Source organism: Sorex araneus, chromosome 1 (assembly GCF_027595985.1).
Source record: "Sorex araneus isolate mSorAra2 chromosome 1, mSorAra2.pri, whole genome shotgun sequence".
NCBI classification, from domain to species: domain Eukaryota; kingdom Metazoa; phylum Chordata; class Mammalia; order Eulipotyphla; family Soricidae; genus Sorex; species Sorex araneus.
In genome coordinates, this window is record NC_073302.1 from 146,493,686 (window position 1) to 146,518,014 (window position 24,329).

The window sequence follows — 24,329 nt, forward strand, 5'->3', positions numbered from 1 at the left end:
CTAGGGCAGAATTAATTTTTCCCCCCTCACTTTATTTAAACACTGTCGTTTACAAAGTTGTTTAGGATGATTTGTTATAGGCATGTAATATTTCAATACATATCCCACCACCATTGTCACCTTCCTAGGGAGGAATTTAAATGCCAACTTTGAAATACATATTTTGAACATATCTCACAACCACAATGGTCACTGTCATAGAATTTTCTTTATTACCCAAATTGACACAAAAATATGATTATATTCAGAATAATGGGCTACTAAGATGTGTTTTCATGAATGGTGTTTCTTCTTTGTAGCTTTTTACAGTTTTTACACTACCTCTTTAAAATATTTAACTATTTCTTGACCACTGGCATATTTTATGAGTGGAAAATATAATCAATAAATGGAGAGATTGATATCATATTGGTTTTCCTTGTGGCAGAACATGACCTAAAAGCTCCTGACCAGTTGTCAAAAGTCAGGGACAGGATGTGTTGGTTGATATGTGTGTGTGTGTGTGTGTGTGTGTGTGTGTGTGTGTGTTGTGTCTACCTTGCTAAGAAGTGGTGATGGCTATCACGTACATACTCAAAAAAAAGCATGAACTTTTGATGCGGATTGTGTGATCTTCAATGAGGATTGGAGCAGCTCTTGGGTATTCCTCCCCCTGCTGGCGGTGTGGAGGGAGGAGCCACGTCCTTCCTCCACCAGGAAACATCCTCTTACATCAGTTTTAGGAACTTCCAGGCCCAATGTAGGTTTATTTCCTTTCAGACCCTGGGCAAGGTTTAAGTTGAATCTTTTGTGATTTTTTAAAAAAACCCTCATTGTTCCTCAGTGAACATTCAGTTACTGAAGAGGGGTTGAAAATATTCAGGACCTTAGTGTTTCGAGTATAGCACTAATGAGGGAACATATTTATTTCTAAATTTGTGAACTGTACCTGAACATGTAAATCAGCTATCTTAGCCTGTGTTCTTGCCCCACAGTCCATGGCTATGGCCAGTAATCATAAAATTATAGCCCCGCCCTTTGTGAAAATGTGTGCAACCAAATGTTTCCCTTCCTTGCTCTTCCTCACTTGGGAGTAAGTCATTTATTGTCACTGTCGCTATCACTGTTATCCCATTGCTCATCGGTTTGTTCGAGCGGAGACTGGAGTGATAGCACAGCGGGTAAGGCATTTTCCTTGCATGGGGCCAACCCGGGTTTGATTCTTCCATCCCTCTTGGAGAACCTGGCAAGCTGCCGAGAGTATCCCGCCCACACAAAAGTCATTTATTAAATAATAAAATTTGAATTTTACTCTTCTAACAGTACCCATCATATTCTACAAAGTAAAGCATGCCTACAACAGAGGTTGCATGCAAGTGTGCCATCTAAATTCTATTTTTCAAAAATCAAGTATATTATTGAAGCCCCTGGCTTTCAGATTACAATTAATGGCAAAGCCTACCAGATTTTATCTGAATATACATGAAGAAGCAGTAACATACTTTGAGGCAGGTATGTTGTGAATTGACTCACAATATTGTGAACATATTTTAAGAAGGTATAAAATCACAGGAAAAATGAGTTTATTAATGGAAATTAGGCTAGATTCTAATTATTACCTGTGAATAGTGTCATCACTTGAAGTTTTTATTGCATTTTAACACATGGCTTATCTTGATGAGAAAATATATAGCAAAGGGTAAATGTAGCAATTTTCCTTTTACTATTCCCTCTGCTAAGCCATTATTGCTTGATGTTATTTTTCAGCAGTCTTTCATTTTTGTCCCAAATGTTTTTGCCTCTGGCTGGTTTTATTTCTTCAAAATGTGTGTGTATCACTTCTCAAAGTGATACATTTTGACAGGTAATCGATATTTTTTTCATACCAGATTTGATTGTGCAATGGTCATAATCCTCTTAGCTTTAGTTAATGGCTGAATACTAACCTAGATTTTTATCTCAAAAGAGTCTTTTGTTAAGAAACATCATTCTCAACCATTAGCCAACTTCCTCTTGATCTGTCCCACCCACCCACCAAACAGGTGGAGCTGCTGAGGGAGTGAGTCAAGGCAGAGTGTGCCCTTACCTGGATATGTCACCTCACTCTTGGTCAGTGTGTCTCACTCCATCTTCGGAGCGTGCTTCCAAACAGCCTGCTGTACTTATCACAGAAAAGGCACTCTGGGCTCCACTTTTGTTTTTAAACACTTGGCCACTTTCCATCCATACATCAATGGGGGATTTCCCTTCTTTCTCTGAGAACTCAATGTCCTCCTTGAGACCTCACTTTTTCTAGGAGGGCCAGCTCTATGAAGATTGCTGTCCTCAGAACACAAGTGTGTCACAGTCTTGGATTTTGCTTTGGCAAGTTTAGCTTCTCAAGATTCTTTTCTAAAATTAAGAGCACTTCGTTCACAGATAGAGAAACTCTTAATTTGGTAGGGGTGGGGGCTTAGAGAAACAGTATAATGTGTAGGGCACTTGCCTTGTATGTGGTAGTCCTGACTTCAGTCTCCAGCACCCCATGTAGTATCCCCCACCCCGCAGCCCCACCAGGAGCAATCTCTAAGTGTGGATCCAGGGGTACACTCTGAGCACCACTGGGTGTGACCCCCCCACCTTCCAAAAACTAAAACATATGTGGAAGATGAGCCTTCAGGTTTAAGGACCAATGGATGCTTCTCTCATCCTCCCAGAGAGCTTGAGGGAGAAAGTATAGCCAGCATCATTCAGCTGATTTCCACTGAATAAAGATCTTCCTTTTACAGTAAATCATTCAGTTGGACCTGGGGCAGGGGTGGGGAGGGGTGGGGGGTTGTGAAGGCTGAGAATTGCAGCCCACGCACAGAGAGCAAGCTTATCTTTCCTTTCAAGCCCTCAACTTTTGTCTTTTCTTCATCTCCCCCCCTTTTTTTCTTCACCTTCCCTGTAAGCAAAGATAATTATAGTTAAAAAAAAACACAACATATCAGAACTGGACAGATAGTACAGGGGTTAAGGTTCCTGCCTTATGTATGGCCGATGCTGGTTCACCGCCCTGCACTGCATATGGTCTCCTGAGCACTGCTATGCGGCCAGAGAGCAGGTAGGGCACTCGCCTTGCATTCAGCCAAATCAGGTTCTATCTTTTACCCATTACGGTCCCCTGAGCACTATCTGGAGTGATCACTGAGATGAGAGCCTGAGCACAGCAGGTTGTGGCTCCAAAATAAACACCCAAATGTTCTTGACTGGCTTGGTACGTTTGGGGTTTGGGTGATGACCAGTTTTGAGCTGTTTCTTTGCTTTGAGACCTGGCATTTACTCTGCCCTTCTGAGTGGAGACTGCAAAGGCTTGTTCTCTTGCCTGAGTGGTACCCTCTGTGCTCACCTGAGTCCCCTCTCTGGGAATGTTGACGCCTCTTTCTTTTTTTCTTTTTGGGTCATACCCAGCAATGCTCAGGGGTTACTCCTGGCTCTGTACTCAGGAATCACTCCTGGGGATGCTCGGGGTGGGGGGGGCATATGGGATGCTGGGAATCGAACCTGGGTTGGCTGAGTGCAAGGCAGATACCCTCCCCACTGTGCTATCGCTTCAGCTCTGTTGCTGTCTCTTGACAACGTTTCTCCTTGCATGTCTGGAGATGCACGCAAAGACCCTTCGGAAACATAAAATGGCAATCAATTTTCCTCAATAGTTAGAGTCATAAATCCCTGAGCTACTTTTTAATGACATAATCTAATCAATTGATAGCAAGCCCAATAGCATGTTGACAGCCAGAAAGGAGCAGAAAACTAGAATAATAGCAGGTGGATGGTTGAGGTGCTTTAGATACATCCTTGCTCACCCCCAAATTTAACAATCATGAGATGCTCAGATTTACTACTTTGCAGGAATTACTGATTATTTTTAAACAAACAAACCGTGCCTGCTTTTTGACCACCTTTCCTTCAAGACAAAGAGGGTCTAGTGGCTAGTGTAGGAGGAGAGGGTCTCAGAAAGGCAGCCTTTGTATTGCCTCTCAAAGCAAATTATTCTCTCAATTTAAATACCTTTAGGCTAGAAATCAAGGGGGAATGGTTTGTTATCAACAGCTTGTATTGTCCATTGTTACTCTTGGGCCAGGCCGGTAATGAAAACTTAATATTCATCTCTTGGCTGCTTTGAATTGAAATAAGATGAGGATGAGCGGAGTAAACAAGCTGAAACAGACTGTGAAATTGCACATGATGGGAATCTTTTTTTTTTCCTAGCTGCTTATAGACTATAAATAGGTTAATATCCCAACTAATGATGGATCTTAGATTTCTTTGGTCTTTTCCACATTTTGGTCGGGTATCAACAGAACAAAAGTTATTGCAGTGCAGGAGGGGGCATTAAAATCTAAAATGTTTCTGTCTCCGGAATAGGCACTGACTGGTGAGGTGTTTTTGCAAATGAATCGCCTTTCCCAGGAGAGAGGTGGGAAGTGTTTCCCGGTGGCTAGAGGGAGAGCAGCCGCCCCGCGCCCTGGGCAGCTTTCGGGTTTTCTGGCAGCCTGTGTATTCTGCGATCTTCTTCCTTTGATGCCCTCACCAGGGAGCGCGCCGGGGATGGTGACGGGGCTGCGGGGCAGACCGGCTGTGTCCTAGATTTCACTGTCCCCGTCTGCAGCTGCCTTTCACCGAGGTGTCTCTCACTATGGATTCACTTAAGCCACTTTGACTTTCTAGTTGCTTTTAGGGGCTTCTTGAGCCCTAGGTGCTGCCGAAAGCCTTTGACTGATCTTGGGGAGGCTGGCAGGGGTAACGTTTTAAAGAAGTGAAAAGCAGGCATTCCGCGATGATCTGTCTCCGAGCAGGAGCCTCCCCTGCCTGGAGAAATGCATTAGGTGTCTGAGCCCACTTGCTGCGCTCTCCCACCGAACTGCAAGCATCCGTGATTTCCGAAGTTGCTGGAGTGAATAACTAAGCGGGACCAGCTGACTCCGCGCTCCAATCAGCTCGAGCGTGATGTAAGTGTTTAGCAGCTGCCGGGCTCTGAATTAGCGTGCCGAAGTAGAGATAGTACAGCATGGCTAGACTGTTGTGAGAGGCTCAGAGAAAGCAGAGGGGGAGATGGATGAGTCCAGCATTCTAAGACGAAGAGGGCTCCAGGTAGGAGATCCTTCCATTCTCGAAACGCAGCCTTGGAGGCGGCCAGCCACTAAGGATTTCAAAGTTCCTCTTTCTTTCCTTTGCTCAGCACAGATCGGTGCAGAGTTCTTAGTATCCACTTGGCAACGTGAGACGCCGGGTCTCTAGTTACGTTACCGGCTTCCCTGACGACAGCCCAGGCTTGCAGCAGAAAGGTGCTTTTTTTTTTTTGGGTCAGAGACAATAGAGGTGACTTTGAGTTTGGGACTTTGTTGGGTGGTTGTTTTTCCTGTTGGAAGAGTGAGATCTTGGCTGGCAGTGACAGCTGATGAGCCGATTTGGCATTCTGTCAAATGTCTGGGAAGTCTGTCGAGGGGAGCAACTCCGCGCAGTTCTCAGAACACAGGTCTTCGTTCTTGTGTGGGGCGCGTCTTCCGTGAGACAGCAGCATCTGTCTGAGCACTGGGCAGATGTGTGCAGCTGCTGAGAGTTTCCCTCCTGCCTGGAAAATGAAAGTTTCTGCCGGCAGCTCAAATCGAAGTTCTTTGTCATTTGTTTATGTTGAGAAGAGGGAAGATTTTATATCACTGCTTTGCTTTTTTTTTTTCTTTTTGTGCCCAACTTTCTCTAATTAAATTACTGTGACTTCAGTGTACAAATCTATTCCAAGCTCAAACTTGGCAAATCGGAGAACTTGGAAGGGGGGTGCGGGGGAACATCTGCCTGGCAGTTTGTACGTTTAAGGAAGCCAAAACATAAGTATGCTCAAAATGACTGTGTTTAACTCCTTTTTTTAAAACAACTCTTTTTCTTCCCCTTGTGTATCAGTGACATTTTTCTTTGCCAAAGAATCTAATCACTAGCCACTAGTCGACTCTCATTCATTATTTTTGAATTTTTTCAGAACGCGTGCTTAAGAATCCAGAAGATATGGCATGTTTAGAAAATACTTCCTGACATTCCTTAATGGTCTTTGACTCACAGCTGGTGTAGCTATGTGCTTTTTGTTCTAAGCTTCAATGACTCCAACTTCTATTATTCATACTATTCTAATAGTATGAATTATAGGTGAATTAAAAAATTATTTGCAGGTAAACAAATGAGGGGTTGAAGAAGTTGGGGTTAAATGTCATCCATTGTTCCAAAGCTAAGTAAACAGACTGCGTCTCTAATGATTTCAGTGTGGTCATTGTTTTGAATGTACAGCCTGGTTAGTCATGACTGTGAATTTCCTTTTCTTTGTTTTCATCACATCCATAAAGTTCTGGAAATGCACAGCTGTTTGTTTGGGGCCATGTCATCCTCTTTGGGACTGCTGGTTAAATATGGAAAATGATTCTTTGTTTAAGAAATGGCAAGTGGTATCAAGCTTCTAATGACAGCTTATTAGTAAATTGCTGGTAATTCTGTTGAGAGTTTTCTCTTGAACTCATTTGAGATGCGCTTCTGTCAAAATAGATATTTGAAATTCTTTTTGTGTCTTATTTGTGTAATATATATGATCCCAACTTTCAAGTTGAAACAAAGACTTTTTGAGAGGTAAAGATTCCAGAGACCTCTGCATTTTAGAAATGAAATCACTATTTTATTGGTTAGTTAAGACAACGGAGCTATTTTCTGTCTGAACGACTGGCAATCCAACAAAGGAGACACTACTTGTTAATAGTGCACTTAGAGTGCTAGATCTTCATTGTTCTTAACCTACTTTTATTACACCTGTCATAATCTCCTATAGAGGGGGATAAAGAATGTCTGATTTCTGAATGCTCTGAGAAATAGCAAGAAAAAGTGTTTAAAAGTTAGACCACTTAAAAGTTTTAAATTTGCTGTTGCTTCACCAAAACCTACCTTTACTATGGTTGCAACTGTTTAAATATTTATACAGGGAAAGTAGGTGCTTTAAGAATTCCAGAATAAGGGAACTTTCTACAAAATGCAAAACCTAAGTATTTGTTAAGAAAGATGTCACTGCGAAGTTCATCAGAGTAACGCCACCTAGCGAATTTAAGAATTAAGTTGATTTACAAATGTATGCTTTGTGAAACATTTCACCTTGCATACTAGGCACCTTTGCATTAGCAAAGCTAGAATGAAATCTACATTTGTATTCCTGCTTCTTACCTGCTGTTGCCAGGTGATCTTTAGTGAGAACCTGATCCAGATGGTCTTTCTTTCTCTCAAGAAACAGGACCTGCATGCATAGAAACTTGTGACTTTTGAGTGTACAGTTTGGAGATGGGGAGGATAACTGGGTCTTAATGTTAAAGACCATACAAAGAATGAGATTCGCATATAGTTCATACTCAATAAACAATTGTTCAATATCAAGGGCTGGTTTCTATTCTTAATACCATTTCAGATCATTTTTAATGAGATAGAAGTTATATTTTTACTCAATGCTTATGGTTTGAATTTGTGTAAGCTAGAAAAATCATCACTCCAAAAAGTAAGTATATATTTTCTGGAGTTGTTATGACACGCTACAGGACTTTATTAAAATGCTGAGTCCACTGGTGCTGGGAAATTACACTAGGGGAGGGATGGGTATTGGAAGACTGTAGGACTGAATCCCAGTCACAAACAGCTTTGTAATGCTCTGTCTCATGATGATTCAATAAAACAGGAAATTTTTAAAAAATAATAAGAAATAAAATGCTGAGTTCATTGGTCTGCCACACTGAATACATATATGGTGTATAGAGCCAACCAGTTCTTTAAATAATTTAAAATCTAGTGTCAAAATCTTGGACCACACAAATACCTTAAATTATCCAAAATTTAATTTTATAATAGCATAGTATATGTTTGATGTAAAATAATGTATGTGTGTATTGTCTATTTTTGAAATTCAGGTTTTAGATGCACTTGTAGTATTTTTAAAATTTGAACTTCAAAAATTTAGTTTTGGCTGGAACCTACCATTTCTTGGGGTGTGACTTCCTCATAAAATGGCAACACAACTTAATTGTTCATCTTGGGTGACTGTACTTCTCCATCTGTTCTGTGAACTGTATTAATATTTCCAGTACTACTGATAGCACTTCAATCACTGCCTTTGAAATGAGAATGAGAGAAAGAGGCCCCAATGACTTCCACACTTAGAATCCAGGAAACTTTCAGATTGCATTTCAAAACAGGGCAAATTCTGATGGATGGATGGGCTTGGGCAGGCTGTGGACTGGGGGCAATTTGAATTTCTCGACAGGTCTAATTCGTCAAAGGATAACTGGTTCCTTTTGGGCCTCATATCCCTCATACCTGGAGCATATTTTTTAACTGTCAGGGAAACTAATTGTTTCAGCGATTTCCGTTATGTTTCCCTGGTATTTGTTTTAATGGAAGTGTCCCTGTCCTTAATGGGGTAGATCCCAAGACTGGAGAAAATTGAACAGCAGGCATCTGGAAAGCAAGACGGAGTCAGGACAAGAGGAAGGACCTTCCCAGAGAGACCCTCAGGACTCTTTTCTCGGAATACTCTTGGACTTTGCATTGCCTGGTGTCAATCTAAGTTGCTTTCCCTTCTCTCCCAATTAAATAGCATAACTCTTGTCAACTTTGAGGTTGTCACATGTTACTCGAATGTTAAAAAAATTCTTTCCCCCTGTAGGATGCAGTCCAAAAGAAAATTAAAAAAGAAAAACACCGATTTTGTTATTTAGTCTTCTAGATTTGTGTTTAGGTTTTCGTCTTTGCTTGTCTGCTTCTTGTTCTCCTGATCTCGTCCTATGCCCTTATTAGAAACAACAAAAAGAGAATATTTTTACCTTGGCCTAGACCGTCTCTTATTTTTTACTGACCTTGGTCTGAAATTCAATTTTTGAAGACAAAGGCGTAGTTGATGCTTACCTTCCAACCGGGTAGCACACTGCCTTAGATTTGCCATAGTTTTTGTAGGTTATTCCAGCCATAATGCATAGCTCATGCTTCTTCCAGGTCAACTTTAATGTGATTATAAATGTGTTTACACTTACCTGAACTTTAATAGCAGGACCATTATGTGGGAGTATTATTGTGTCCCTCTTCATTTACAGACATTGGGTAATTATAGAGAGGATGTCTGGTAGAGGATTATAATAGAAACATTTAGGATAATAAGATTTCTCTTTGGCATAAGGGACTTTGACTCTGCCTAGGCTCCAGGAAGGCACAGGGACTTTAGGGGGATAGGAAGAACCCAGTGGCAACTAAGATAATCATTATGGGTACCTAGTTAGACCAATGGCAGTCTTAATCAAGGGATGCTTATCATCCAAGGAGCTGGTTCAATTTCCGCCTCTGAGCAATAGAAGATACATAGTCTTTTCTGTTTCCTCATCCATAGGGAAGGATTATATGGCCTCAAAATTTTATGCTCACTGAAAATTATTTATTTATTTATTTATTTATTGCTTTTTGGGTCACACCCACCCGGTGATGCACAGGGGTTACTCCGGGCTTTGCACTCAGGAATTACTCCTGGCATTGCTCGGGGAGCCATATGGGATGCCCGGGATTGAACCTGGGTTGGCCGCATGCAAGGCAAACGCCCTACCCACTGTGCTATTTCTTCAGCTTCTGAAAATTATTTATTTCTTTATTTTTTATTTTTTGCTTTTTGGGTCACACCCAGCGATGCACAGGGGTTACTCCTGGCTCTTCACTCAGGAATTACCCCTGGCGGTGCTCAGGGGACCATATGGGATGCTGGGATTAGAACCGGGGTCGGCCGCGTGCAAGGCAAACGCCCTACCCGCTGTGCTATCGCTCCAGCCCCTATTTCTTTATTTTTAATTGAATCACCATGAGATACACAGTTTCAAAGCTGTTCATGATCGGTTTCAGTCATACAATGTTCCAACATCCATCCCTCCACTAGTGTACATTTCCCACCACCATTGTCCCCAGTTTCCCTCCACCACCCCTGTCCTCCCCCCCAGGCAAGGTTATCGGATTATCATTTGTTTGTTCCAGGTTTGTTTCTTTACCTACTTTCTGCACACAGTTCTTATCCAGAGTGATCATTTCCAACTATCTTTGTCATTGTGGTCCCTCCTCTACCCCAACTGCCTTCACCCCCAGCTCACTAAAATTTTCATTTGTACTCCTAAAACTTATTTTTCTTAGCAACATTTTTCTAAAATCTGCATGAAATAAATTTGAAGTTTTGCTCTTCTTTTGCACCTTTCATACCCAAGCATAGTTGTTCATGTCAGAGAATTTTCATCTTTGTTTGGTTGCCAGTGAAATTTTCCAGGGCATCCCTGTTTCCCTTCTTTGAATCCTCCTTCTCTGGCTGGCTGTAATATATGCCTTCTCCATTTCCTGCTTGAGTTTCTGGGATGTCTGGGATCTCTGTGTCTGTGCCCTTCTCCAGTCTCTCCTGCTTCGTGGCCCAGGTGACCACATTAATTTGCTGCTTAAAAATCCCAGTATAGGAAGCCGGGGCAATAGTAAAGCGGATAGGGTGTTTGCCTTGCATTTGGCTGACTGGGGTTCGATCCCCGGAATCCCATATGGTCTCCCCAGCACTGCCAGGAGTAATTCCTGAGTGCAGAGCCAGGAGTAAACCCTGAGCATCACTGGGTGTGACCCAAAAAGGAAAAAACAAACAAACAAACAAACAAAAAACCAGTATAGGGGCCAGAGAGATAACAGATGGTATAAGGATGTAAGGTATTTGTTTTGCATGTACTATTCATTCCCTGGCACCACAGGTGATCCCCCCAATCACCACCAAGAGTGTTCCCTGAGCACAGGGCCAGGACTAAGCCCGGAATACAGCTGGTTGTCACCCATTTCCTCCACAAAAAAATTCTTACATAGGAACAGAGAGACAGCTCAGTGAGTGAAGCACATGCTTTCAAAGCAGGTGCCCAGGATTTGATACCTGGAGTAACATGGCCTGGCACTGAACTGGGCAAGTAGTCACTAACCGTCTCTGCTGGTTATGGCCCTGAACTGAAATCAAATAAATAAATAAAAGTTCCATGGAACTTTCCTAGGGCTATCACTTTCCTCTCCTCTCCCCGAGTGCAGAGAAGAAACACAGAGCCCTAACCATTAACTCTACTTTCTGGTTTTGCTTTTTGTTTTGGTGGTGACGGAGGACCCAGGGCTTATGCTCCACCACTGAGCCATCTCTCTGGCTCTGCTCTTCTTTTCCCGTCTCCAAACGTTTGCGTTTCAGTTTTTAAATTCATTTATTCATTTATTTTGGTTTGGGGGCCACATCTGGCGATATGCAGTGGTTCCTCCTGGCTCTGCACTCAGGAATAACTCCTCACCCAGGTCAGCTGCATACAAGGATACAAGGCGGGCACCTTATCCTCTGTACTTCATCTCTGCCTCTGCTTTTGCATTTCAGAATCTTTTTCCCTCACTTACCTTCAGGCTTTTATATCTGTGATATTTTTCCGTTGGTTCACCCAAGTTTTTCCTGCTCATCAGGGATCAAAATTCTAATTCTTTCTTGAAATTTCCCACAATTAATACATTTCATTCTGAGCTTAACTTGCACACTGGATCCTGTTGCCTGATACATTCATTTCACTTTATTCAATTTGCTGTTTCCAGCTGAAACAGAACCCTCTGAGGATGAGTGACTTGGAAGAAGATGTATATTCAGTGACAGTGTGTAGTTCTGTAACTTTAGAAAGTTTTTCACTGTAGATACTAGGTTTGGGAACAGTACAGGGGTTAAGATACTACCCTTGAATGCAGCTGACTCAGGTTCTATACCTGGTCAGGAGTGATTCCTGAGTACAGACAGGTATGACCCCAAATACCTGTGTTTAAAAAAAATAGTTGGGCAGTATTTAGAGCAACTGAAGGGGTAGGGCAGTTCTATGTATCAGAAGTCCCAGGAACGGGATGGGAAAGGAATGGGGGAAAGGGAAGGGGAGAAGCATAGGTAGGTCAGCCCGCGGTGACTGCAGGGAGGTGCTGGGGGGGACATCTGGTTTATTCTGTCATCCTCAACTCTTTGCTGGTTCTTGTACAACAAAAGCTCCTCTGAGAGCAGAGGCACAAGGGATCCTGTGGGAATCCCATGCAGGGTATTGCCCAGATGCCAGTATGGGGTCAAGGCGATACCTGGTGGCAGTTGATGGAGTTGTAAAGAACGTGAGTGGTACTAGCCCCTGCTCTGAGCACATTTCAGCCAAAATCAGCGTTCAGGTTTTCTTATACAGATCTCCGGGCCCTGGACAAAGTTCAAGCATGTGGACAGTTCCCACGTGGCTTTTTGTGAAAAGTCAATGCCTCTGACAGTTCTTCACTTTTGCCAGGCACAGCTGTCTTTCTAATCAGTCTCCTCGTCATCATGGGAAAAGGTTAAGTTGTCCTCTCTGGGTTTAGCTTTCGAAGAACATGTGTGTCCTTTGAATCAGCAATGCAGGATGACCTCACTTAGGTCCTGCAAGCAATCTCAGATTTGAATTGCTCTGGTCTCCAGATCGAGGCTCAGGGAAGTGGTCTGCGCAAGGAACTGCTCCAGAGACCTCTTCTCATTCATCTTGCACATTCCCCTAGGTCTTCCTGGAACAGGTCCTTTTGTGCTTAGACCGTCCATCTCTGCTGCCTTCAAAGTCCCTTTACAGAATTACAACTTCAAATTATGTCCTTGGCTTTTATTGAGGGTTGTGAAAAGAAATGACTGTGCGAACATCTTTGTGCTTTCTTAAAATTCCCCTTGAAGCCCTTATCCATTATATTGTGTATTGTCTCTTCTATTAGGCCCACATGATAAATTAGCTTCGTGTTCAGCATTCAAAAGTCTCTTTCTTCCCAGGTGAACCAGTGACTTCTTTTAATCAGATAATGAGAGCTGGCTTGCTCTTCTCATTTTTGTCTTAGCCGATCAGAACAGAGGTTCATACTCAGTTGCAATGGCTTCTTAGGTAAAATTAGCTACAACTCCTTTATTGTTTGTTTTTTTGTCCCCTCATTTAAGAGTGGTGTGGATTTTGTCTGACTTCTTATTTCTTTTAAAAATCTCAAGTTGCCTTGAAAATATTTTTCAAAGTGGGCAAGACCTTAACTTTTCATAATGCTGTCTTTGAAACAGAACAATTATTTAAAAGAATTGTTTGAGAAAAAGACAAAGGAAGACTAGAAGGCCAGTCAATCAATAAACTAGATAAACTATAAAAATTGTGAATGGCATGAACTTGCAAAGATCAATATGCATGCAGCAACTGATCATTTCATTGTTGGCATCAGAGTCTAACGAAATCAAATAGGCTGTTTGAATTTACTTGAAAATTACATTTCAAGTAAATTATGAGTAACAATAGAGCTTCTAAAAGTGTCATAGAAATCATGTTATTTGTCTTGGAAGCCACCCAAAGAATGGAGATAGGTAAATGACTTATGAGACACACTTGTAACAAGACAGTGTTGGCATTAAAATCAGACTTTTGACAAATATTTAATGATATGGAGAAATGCTGACAATAATGTCAAGTAAAAAAGAACAGATTACCATGCTGTATACATAATGTATGTAGAATTCTGTAGAAATGTGTAGCATGCACACATATATGTGTATGAGGCAGGAGGTGAGAGAGGGAGGGGGAGGAGAGAGAGAGAGAGACAGAGAGAGAGAGAGAGAGAGAGAGAGAGAGAGAGAGAGAGAGAGAGAAGGAAAAGCATGTGTGAGCTTTCCCCCCCCAAGGCCATCTCTGTCACTTTGCTGTATAGTTTTGGCCAGACTAATTAATAACTCCCAGTGAATAGACTTACTTGCCAAATTATTGAGGATGAATTGCAATGGGTTATTAAAAAAGCTAAAAACTATCCATCACATCTAATACTTATTAAGGATCCTTGCTCCCTCCTTCCCTCTCTTCCTCCCCTCTGGAAGGAAGGAATTCCTGCCTTCCTGTGCTCAGCATGTACTCTTGACTCTGTGCTCAGCTATCACCATGTGGGGTGCCAGGGATCAAGCTAAGGTTGGTTGCATGCAAGACAAATGCCCTGCCTGCTGTACTGTACTTTTGGCTCCAAAATACTGTACTTTTATAATCAGTCAAAAACATTTGGCTTGAGAAGGGGGTATCATTCAATTTTCTAATTTCATTGAGAAAAGATTTTACACTGCTGGCTCCCACCAGTGAATGTTGCTTAAAATTTTTTTCTTTTGTGCATATTTCTGAATTGAGAAGGATAGATCAGTTGTAAGTGATGCACAGTCCCAGACCTCAGGCGAGAAGTTCAACTGTATCTCCTGTTTGACCATTTGGATGGGTGTGTGCATGTGTTTGTGTGCAAGTGTTTGTGTGAGTGTGTGTGGGGGGTGGGGGGGTGATGACTCTTGGCTGAAAAGAGGTTTTTCTATCCCTGTCCTAAGGGATTAGGAGTCAGGGAGCCCCAACTTGTGAAACATTCCACTCTCCCAAAGGCCGGTTTGACAGCCCTTCAAAAATGTGTTGGAGGTTTGATCTCCATTCTGGTGAGATCTGGCTTTGTTTTTATAGGGTGCAGGGTGGATGTACTTCCATCTATTTGTGGTTTGACTTCTCAAATAATGGAATGGTAGTAATGTGAGAACCCAAACCATCCATCAGCCTACCTCAGAAGGCAGTTATTACGCAGTATGGCTGGAGGGAGCCCCACACTATTACCCCGAAAGGACCCAAGGCACTGGTGTTTTCCAGGTGCAATTTTACATCTTTCAAATTGCCGGCACATGCTCTTGGTTTCTATCACAAAACCACCTGAAGGGCATGGTAAGACAGTCGCTTTGCCCCTTTGAAGCATTCTGCCATTCTGCTAATGCTCGAGATAAAAAATGTCTGTGATTTGGAAGCTTTATGGGTGCCTGTCAGTAATGTACATGCTTGGGCACTCAACATATTTGCTATTCTCCCTAGGTTATGCACACCAGTGTTTCTGATTCAGATGGTCAAGGACAGAATGCCATTCCTTGCCTTTCTTTCAATGAGGGTTGGTTTAATGGTACTATGTAATAAGACTGTCAAAGGAGTAATACAACAGCTTGTATTGGACAGACTTGTGTCTGCTGCAGTTTATCCGTACACGAATACATCTTTCTCCCGCAATCCGGCAATGCAATGATAAGTGGAAGGTGGTGCAGCTGGGAGAAGCTTACATTAAAGCGAGGGAGTCCGAAGTTCCTACACCAGCAAGTGTCACCACCGCATCAGTCATAGAGTCAAGGCACTGGTAACGCAGGCCCTGCTATAAGCTGCAGGAGGCTGGCGGGCTTTATGGAGGGAGATTTCTAAAAGGGGGTGAAGGATGAATAGGAACTGGTTGGGCAAGAAGGGTGTTCCTGGCAGAGGAGCCAGCATCATGTGAAGGACTGGCAGACAGTCAGGTCACAGCCCTCTCAAGGAGCTGCAAATGACACCCATGAGCAGCAGGAAGTGAAGAGCAAAAGCTCTTCCCTCACTTAGGGAGCCCTCGACAGATCTCAGGCAGGGTATAGAAGTCTTTCCCCAGCTGTCAATTGTTCTGTCCAGTGTGGCTGAAGAACGCTGAGACTGGGAAGAGCTGGGGAGTTAGGAAGGAAGGGAAAGTCTCTGCCTCGGGAATGATGTTGCCCGTGGAAGTAGGAAGAGGACAACTGAAGGCCGAATGAACAGAGCACAGGATTGGGCAGTGTTTGGGAAAAGAGAGGGAAGGAGCTGGTGGTGAATCCCAGGCTCCTGATGATTTGACAGTATGATCTGACTGAAGCGTATAAATGAGAAGTACGAGTAATTGGGGGGTGAGATGATGGCCAGTTGGCTCATGTGCTTTGAGTTGGAAGCAGTTGTGAAGAATTCCGAGAGCTGTTTATAAGCAGCTGCTTATAAACATGTATGTAGGGGCTTCAATGAGGACAGGTCAAGGCTGCACACAGGTTCTAAATTCAGCCGTTTTACGTAATAAATTGAACTAGACTGTGAATAAGGAGAGATGACAGTTTCTCCCATGCTGCTGTGTTTTCATGGGAAGAGTTTTCAAGAATTATTAAAATGTGTATTTTAGCACTGATTTGCAGAACTGGTTAAAATTACATAGAAAGGGGAGAAAAACTACTGAGGAAGTGGAGCAGCTTTATGGTTTGGTGTCAGATTTTGAAAATAATATATGCAATTTTGAAGATGTAAGTTTTTAGTTTTTAAAAATTTGCTTTCTTTTATTTTGTAAATTGCTTCCAACTTTGACAACTTGCCTACAAGTCTCATTCAGATACAATTCTGAAAGGATTAAACGGAACATCTAAACTAGAGGCTGTAATGGAAAAAAAGCAATTCATTCTTAAATGAAGATTATGATGCACTATCATCTAGCTTGAAAACGTGAATTTAAAATATGAGTGAGAGTACATCAGATTTAGCCAAGATTTTTGTTCCATTTGAATGGAAGATCTGTAATTGAAGATAGGGCTTCAACCAAGAAAGACATATAGCATCAGGGGAGTTTCATCAGTTTTCTGATTCACTGTTTCCAATTTGTGTATGTATACACAAAGACATTAAGTCATACAGAAAACAACTCCCCCCTCTTCAATAAAACAAGTGATGATTCAAGTAAAGCTTTACTGATTGCAGCACTTTCTGGGGCTTGTCTGACAATGGAGTATGTTGAGGACCATGCAAATCTTCAGGATATTGATAGGAAAGAACGAGTAAGAATGTATTATTCCCTATTACTATAGAAAATATTAAACATTTTTAGTGAGCATACAGCATAGTGTCAAATTAGTAAGATGTCAGCTAGGATAGCACAGTGGGTAGGGCGTTTGCCTTGCACACAGCCGACCCGGGTTTGATTCCTCCTCCCTCTCAGAGAGCCTGGCAAGCTACTCAGAGTATCTCGCCTGCACAGCAGAGCCCATGGTGTATTTGATATGCCAAAAACAGTAACAAGTCTCACAATGGAGACGTTACTGGTGCCAGCTCAAGCAAATTGATGAGCAACGGGATGAGAGTGCTACAGTGATTTTCATCACAATGGTATTTTTAATGTGAGGTATTATTGGTCTTATGGGTCCTAACTGCCTCCTCTCTCTATTAGAATTGTTGTGAAGGTGAGGTGGATGGAATCATATCATTGATTTGTCTATTTATACTTTTCTATTAGCTATTTGTTTCAGATATAAATTGTTAAACTTACAGATTCATTTATCTTGTTTTTTAGCAACTCAGCCGAGAAACATTCTTATAGAATTTGGCTCTGCAGTTTTTGTTGTTGTTTTAGGGCCCCAGCTGGCGGTGCTTAGGGCTTACTCCTGGACCTGTGCTCAGGGACCATGCCTAGCAGGGCTGGGGGGACCATATAGGGTACTTCATCAGCTGCATGCAAGACATGCACCCTACTTGCTCTACTACCTCTTCAGCCCCTGAAATTTGGGAAATGTCATAAGTCCAGTTATGTCTTAATTTTTCCCTCCTCTGTAATCGAGGTGCATAGCAACCTTTTTGGAAGTCACTGGTCAAAGAAAGTCACAGAGCTGAACCTGGAGTCAGGGAGAGACAAACACTGCTGCTTACCTTGAGGCTGGGATGATTTGTCATAGCAGAGGATTGCACTGTGCTTGCACGGTGGATTTGGCTGCTGGCTTCAGTCCACCTTCAGTATGCCCTGGGTTGGCACTGCCTGGGCCACCTGGGAGCTGACTGTCTAAACCTGTAGCAAGGAGCCAAGTAGAACAGAACCAGAGTCTCCTGTAGCCCTGCAAACATGGCGCTAAATATTGGTATAAAATACATACAATTTTATTATATATAAGACATATATGTAATTATATATAAAATTGTATGTATTTTATTTTATATACAATACATATATAATTGTAAATAATTTATTATATATAATATATATTGGCGTATATATATAAATCATGGATCCTCATAAAGGAATATTGGTGATGGTTTTTTTTTTTTTTTTGCTTTTTGGGTCACACCCAGCAATGCACAGGGGTTACTCCTGGTTCTACACTCAGGAATTACCCCTGGCGGTGCTCAGGGGACCATATGGGATGCTGGGATTCGAACCTGGGTCAGCCTGGGTTGGCCGCGTGCAAGGCAAGCGCCCTACCCGCTGTGCTATTGCTCCAGCCCCTGGTGATGGTTTTAATTAGGCTTTTTGCCATTTTCTAGGAGCCATAAGAAAATGGATGTTATTAGTTCTCTTTGCCCACTTGAAGGTTTAGTGTGTGTGTATATATATATATATGTATATATATGTGTATATATATATACTGAGTATATATACATACACTGTATGTGTGTATATATACATACACACACAGACACACACATATATATATATATTATGAGTGTATATATATATATATACATGCACACACAGATTCCCTAGTTTTTTATTGTGTTGTTCCCCGGCTTGGTGGTTGCAATGATGACTAACCCAGAGGGCAGGTTTGTCTTGTGCAGTGGGAGTTCAGTCTACTAGACTTGGAATGCTCTTCACCACCTGCTGGCTTTATTATCATGGACATGCTCTCTTCAACTCTGGTTTTCCATCAGTAAAATGGGAATGCTACTTCCCTCCCAGAATTCTTGTGGGGAAGAAAAAAGAGAAGCATGTACTATGAACTGTGTAGTGCAGATACGCAGAACACATTAAGTTGCCGTTGATGCCATTGTTATCTTATTTCTGATAGTTGAGCCTTCCTTCTCTGCTGCTTTTGCGCGGTGTAACTTTGCCACATCCTAGCTCTGTGAAGTTAGAAGCGTAAGTTTACTTTCCTTTTCTGTAACATGCAGATACTAACACTTACCTGGAAGGATCTGTAGGAGAGCCGCTGAAACAAAAAATATAGAGTTTATGTATACATATATGTTTATTTCTGACAGTCCTGGACCTTGTATTTCCTGCTTGTTTGTATTAATCAGGGAAGCAAAGCTTGTTATCTCAAAAGTAATTGGTGGACAAAATGTGTTTTTAATGTGTTGGCTCTCAGACTTGTGTTTTTTGCCTGTCTTTGCTTAAGTATATATCATGTGTACAATGCATGCTCTCTTCAATTTCTATGTGAGGACTCACCAACAACATTCACTTTTAGCATTTGAGTATTATATGCTTCCTCTCCAGAATTTGTTCCATACAAAACCTGTGTCCTCAGCTTAGTTGCTTTGAAATTATTTTTGATCTGTATTGGCTGAAATAGATTTTGAGATGCTGAATATTAACTTTTGTATGCCACTTTCTCTAGAAGCTAATTGACTGATTTAGGGTGGAGGGGAAGATGAGAGTTTATACATTTGGTCAATTTCACAGAGCTTACCTTGCAAGCTATTGAAATGCAAATACAGGCGACACTTAGAGACTCAGAGATTTCACACATTCAGTTCTTTGTTTTCTTCTGAAAAATAAGCATTCAAAATTCATGCACATTCTATTATTCATGTGCTTTATATTTAGGTTCCACTAGTATGTCTAGATAAATCTTATCACCATTATTTAAAATTTCATGAATGAAACTTTGCATCTCTAATGCCACACTAGCCTAGACAACTTTAACCAATCAAAATAATTTGAAATGCAATACTTCAGTGAGTTTTTGCGTGTGCTCACACATGTGTGCAGTTACCTCTACCTTTATGGCATTGCCTTATCCACAGCTATGTTTGTTTCCATCAGCATGGTGTAAAACAACTTAGATCAAAAAACCTCCCTAGGGTATTTCCTAGGAATTATCCCTAGAAGAGCCTTAATCTTGAGGAGGTGGTGTTCATAAGGCTCCCATGTGTTGAAACTGGGATGTGAAAGTACTTTTTCTGTGTTTGGTCCTTGTCAAGTTATTGGTCCTGAAAGGAGATACTGTTTCCTGTGCTGTCTGTTCTCCCAGAGTCTCTAGGCAGTGAGCCCCCAGCCTACATCTGTTGTGCTCTCAAAGAATGCTATGTGTCAGCAAGACCAGTCCCCTGTCATTTGATCACCTCTCCCAGGGGGGCTTATGGGACTGTTAGGGCCTCCAGAAATCCTTTCATTCTTGAACTGGGGTCACTGTCTTCACAGCTGAGGGCAGAAATGATTTTTTCCGGCCAGCTCCAAAGCCCTTCCCTCCAAGTCTCCTGCTGGTAACCTCTTGGTGCAGGCACTGCCATATGCTGATAAAACCTTCAGGTCACCAGAGGCTGATGGTCCAGCTTTGCCTTTGGAAGAAGAAACGCCGACTTTAGGGAAATCCACGTGGAATCGTGGATCCTCTTAAAGGAATATCGGTGAGGGTTTGAATTAGGCATTTTGCTATTTCCTAGGAGCTGTAGGAAATGGACATTATTAGTTCTCTTTGCCCACTTGAAGGCTCAGTGATTTCCACATAGGATCAGAAAAGTTATAATGAACATGCTGAAAAATTGAGTTTGGGTGTATCTGTGCACAAATGACAGGGTTCCTGTTATTGGACCTTGTCTTTCATGAGCTCTCAGGGTTTGCAGCCTTCTTTCAGGTTCTTGGAATGAATAAAGAGACTGGGGAGGGAAGGGGAGTGGTGAGGGGGCCCTGACCCCACTTCCTGCTTGCACACACCAGGAGGGAGTCTTTCCTTAATGGTCCTTCCACGTATTGTCAGAGACTTTCCGTAAGTTGCTCCTACCTAAAACTGGGGTAAAGTCTGGTGTAGATCTTTACATATGGTCCCTGTTTTCCTCAGGTGCAGGAGATGTGTCTGGTTGGGAGGAAGCAGTCTTGGCTGTGAGCTGTTGATTTCTGTTTTCCACAATCTCCTTATTTCTCCATCTTTTTCCTTTATTAAGAAAATATATAGGAATATTGATTCAATATGAGAACGTTTCTGTGCTCCAAGTAGGGGAGCGGGAGAGCATTTCCCTTCTTCTCTTCCTTTTCCAGCTTATGGTTTTTTTTTTTTTATTCAGGCACTGTGATTTACAAAGTTGTTCATAATAGAGTTGTTTCAGGCATACAGTTTCCCAACAGATATTTTTAATTTATGCACCAGCAGGATTATACAGGCCATTAAGATCCAACTCTGATCAGAACCCAAAAGTGGAGAAGGCAAACTAGTACCTTTTTTCCCTTGTCTGTGACCCCCTTCCAGCTTTGTTTCCTTTCTGTCCTACAGATTGGCTCTTAAATCATACTGCGAATACCCCCCTTACCCTTCATTGACTATATTTACACCTGTGGTTCCCTTAAAATATTCTGGGGGCCCTTGGAGTATATGTAGTCCCCGCTGAGAAATGTAGCCCTAATTCTGAATGATATATGCTGTGATGACCTCTTGCTTGTTTAAATGAGCTGAGTGAGTATAAAAGATTGCGTGGTGGTGCATGTCAGTGGACATTTACTGGGCAGTGAGCCACCAAATCTTGACATCAGTGGTGGTGGCTGGCAACTGATTTCTGTTCTGTTCACATTAAGTTTCAGAAAATGTAAGGGGAATTATCTCACAGACAAGACAAACACATATGAACTTGGGAGCAATAAGTCTAGAGATGTCCTGGAGATAGAGATCTGGATGATATTATCATATAAATGTTGGTTGAAATCATGGAGAGGATGAAATCATCCACTGGGAGAATGAGAACAGAGAGAAAAGAAAGCTGGGCTATAGGGTCTTGCCATGAGGGTTGCTAATCTTGACAAGTATTTTATTAAGCAGCAAATTCATCAACTAAAAAGAGATTTACTCACCCAATAATATTTATTGGTCCTTCTTTGTCCTGGGATTTGCAGGGTGCTCTTAGAATTGCTTCCCTAATTATCTTAAACCGAATATTTATGGAGCTTCTTGGTGGCCAGACACAAATGCTTTACCAACTCATTTAACTTCTAAACTTCTACAAGTTTCCTTATGAAAGGTACTATTATTTTCAATCTTTAGGAGGGGAAAGACAAGCAGATAATTAACCTTTCTGGATCTTTTGAAGTTCCTACAATTTGTAAGTGGCATGACCTGTCTTAAAACCTAAATGCTTGGATTCAAATATAGGCAGAGGCTAGACCACACTCTCAATGGTCTTAGGAATTTTTCCTTTCTTCTTCCTTGTATTGGTCAGGACAGATGACAGAGCTGATAATTTGCCACTGTGACCTGTACAGTAGAGGTTATTTGGAGACAGAAATCCAAAGATAAACCTGGTTGCGTGTCTGTGCGAAGTGGTTGAGCTGGAGAGAAACAACACCTTCTTAAGGAAGTTCATTTCCACTTCCTCTACTTCCCACCGTGGTCTACAGGAGTGAAGGCTTTATTGTATTTTCACAATAGTGGGCTCAAGTGTTAGTTCCGAATTATTTCTCCCATAAAAGGCAGGTGGGATTCTGTTCATGGCCCTGGAAGGCAGGTTGTCCAGGTCTGTGGAAGAAAAGCTTATATGTTGCAAGAGACAAGTGATTTGGGACCCAGAGACAGTAAAACTAATCCATAATTGCAAGTTGTAATTTATGTAAGTATATCTTGGAAGAGGGACATCCGGTTTTGAAATCCCTGGAACAGTTGCTTGAAACCGGGAAGAACTTAACAAACCAGTGGGTATATATGGAGAAACTACTGCTGATAAACAGAGAAATAAATGATGAAACTTGTTATTGGTGTTGTTTTTTTTTATAAAAAAATAAACTGCCAGGAAAGATAACATTAATTTGTGGGAGATGGGCTGTGAAAGATAACCAAGGGGTTCAGGGGAAGAAAACCATGTCTAGGAATAGTCACTGTTGTAAATATGGAAGGAATCTACATGACTCAATCAAATTGACATTTTACTGAGTTGGAGGAAGTGATGCAGAATACTCACCCAGCATCATACCCTTATTTGTATTTCATCATGGAGAAGTTCACTGGAACCTTGATCCTGAGGGAGCATGTGGTATAAACTGGGTCCATTTGCTGGTTCTGTTCTATGGATTGTAACAGTCCGAAGGTGTGGCATATGCCCTAACCCTATCTCTCGGAGAGGGAGCAGGTGTGCCTTTTCTGAAGCAAAGATGTCTTTATTTGAGAATGAGTTAGACACATTAGCCTTGGAAGTTATCTGAAGGTGATGGAGAATCTGGTTTTAGGGAGCCATGACAGTAGGACCAAGAGATACAATGAAATCAGGTCTTTGATAGTACAGGTTGTTAAACCAGGCCTTGTCAGAAGCAAACCCCCCACCCCAACTACCACAGCTTTCAGTTACATCTGAGAGTAAATCTACTTATGATTTAAACCTCTTTGAATTAGATATTTGACTACTTGGAACAAAGAAGCACTCATCTGTGATTTTTTTTCATTTTCATTTTTGCAGAGTGGGTTTTTGGGGCTACACCCTCCAGTGCTCTGGATTTACTCCTGGCTCTGTGATCAGGGATCATGTCTGGTCGTGTTTAAGAGGCCATATGCAGTTTTGGATATCAAACTCATGTTTCATGAAAGGCAGGTGTCTTAGCCCTATATTATCTCTTCAATGCCTTTATTTGCTTAAGATGGTGTTATTTGCATTTAGCTATTTAGAAAGTCTTATTTGGTGCCAAAGTGATTCGGTTCATATCTCTCTTAAGATAGCTTAAGAAAATAAACCTGTCATACATTTATTATTTCACTTATCATTTCACAATGGCAATATGTTTTAGTATAGGAATGATTTGTTTACAAAGAGGTTAGGAGAAACACAAAAAGTGATACGTAAGAGATGAGAATTGATAGCGCTACATTTTCCATGAAAAAAAATATACAGTCTTTGAAGAATTAGAATGTTCATGCTCTTGCTCTGCAAACCTCTGAAAGGCAGACAGATTGTTTGGCAAGTAAAGATTTATTAGGTATGACTCAACCAATGATGAGTTAGCCTAAGTTATTATAATTTTTATCCTAAATGATTTGACAGTGATAAATAGCCGATGTGGCAAGTCAGTATTAAGCTTTATGTCTTCATTGCCTTTTACCATCTCAGCTTTAAATAATTGTTCACATCTGTCGGCTCTTCGATGCAGATGTGTGAGGACTGGGGTGTGTAGAAATCCTGGCTAGTGATTGCTTCACTCTCTGTTCATTCTCCATCTTCCCTGGCTTCCTCTTCTGTCCATCCATGCATTAAGGACTTCAGGCTGGATGGTGTTCTTGGATTGGGGTCTGCTGTGCTCCTGATGGATGATCCATTTCCATAGGCTCCTCTTTTTAACCACCCATCTGTGGCAGTAGCATTTAGACACGTGGTCAAGGCAGCTGGGGTGGCTGGCACTCCAGGGCCGAAAGCCGGGCCAGACATGTGCAGACACTTTCCCACTGCCACCCCAGCCTCACGTTCCTCTTTGCCTCATCAGGTGATGCAGGGGTGGAGCCTCAGTGAGGGCCACAGTAA

General features: G+C 41.8%; 1 protein-coding gene across 8 annotated transcripts in view; it reads left to right on the forward strand.

Annotated features, from left to right (window-relative positions):
- Window positions 1-24,329, forward strand: part of MAST4 (microtubule associated serine/threonine kinase family member 4) — a 668,112-nt gene that overhangs the window by 264,083 nt on the left and 379,700 nt on the right. The window contains exon 1 of one of the 8 annotated variants that reach the window (XM_055123960.1): window positions 5,008-5,094. The exons of 6 other annotated variants lie outside the window; for them this stretch is intronic. In XM_055123960.1, coding sequence (XP_054979935.1) covers window positions 5,056-5,094 — 39 coding nt within the window. In that variant the 5' untranslated portion in view covers window positions 5,008-5,055. Of the gene's footprint in view, window positions 1-5,007; window positions 5,095-24,329 lie in introns of those variants that run through there. One more of the 8 variants, XM_055123963.1, reaches the window with a different exon arrangement.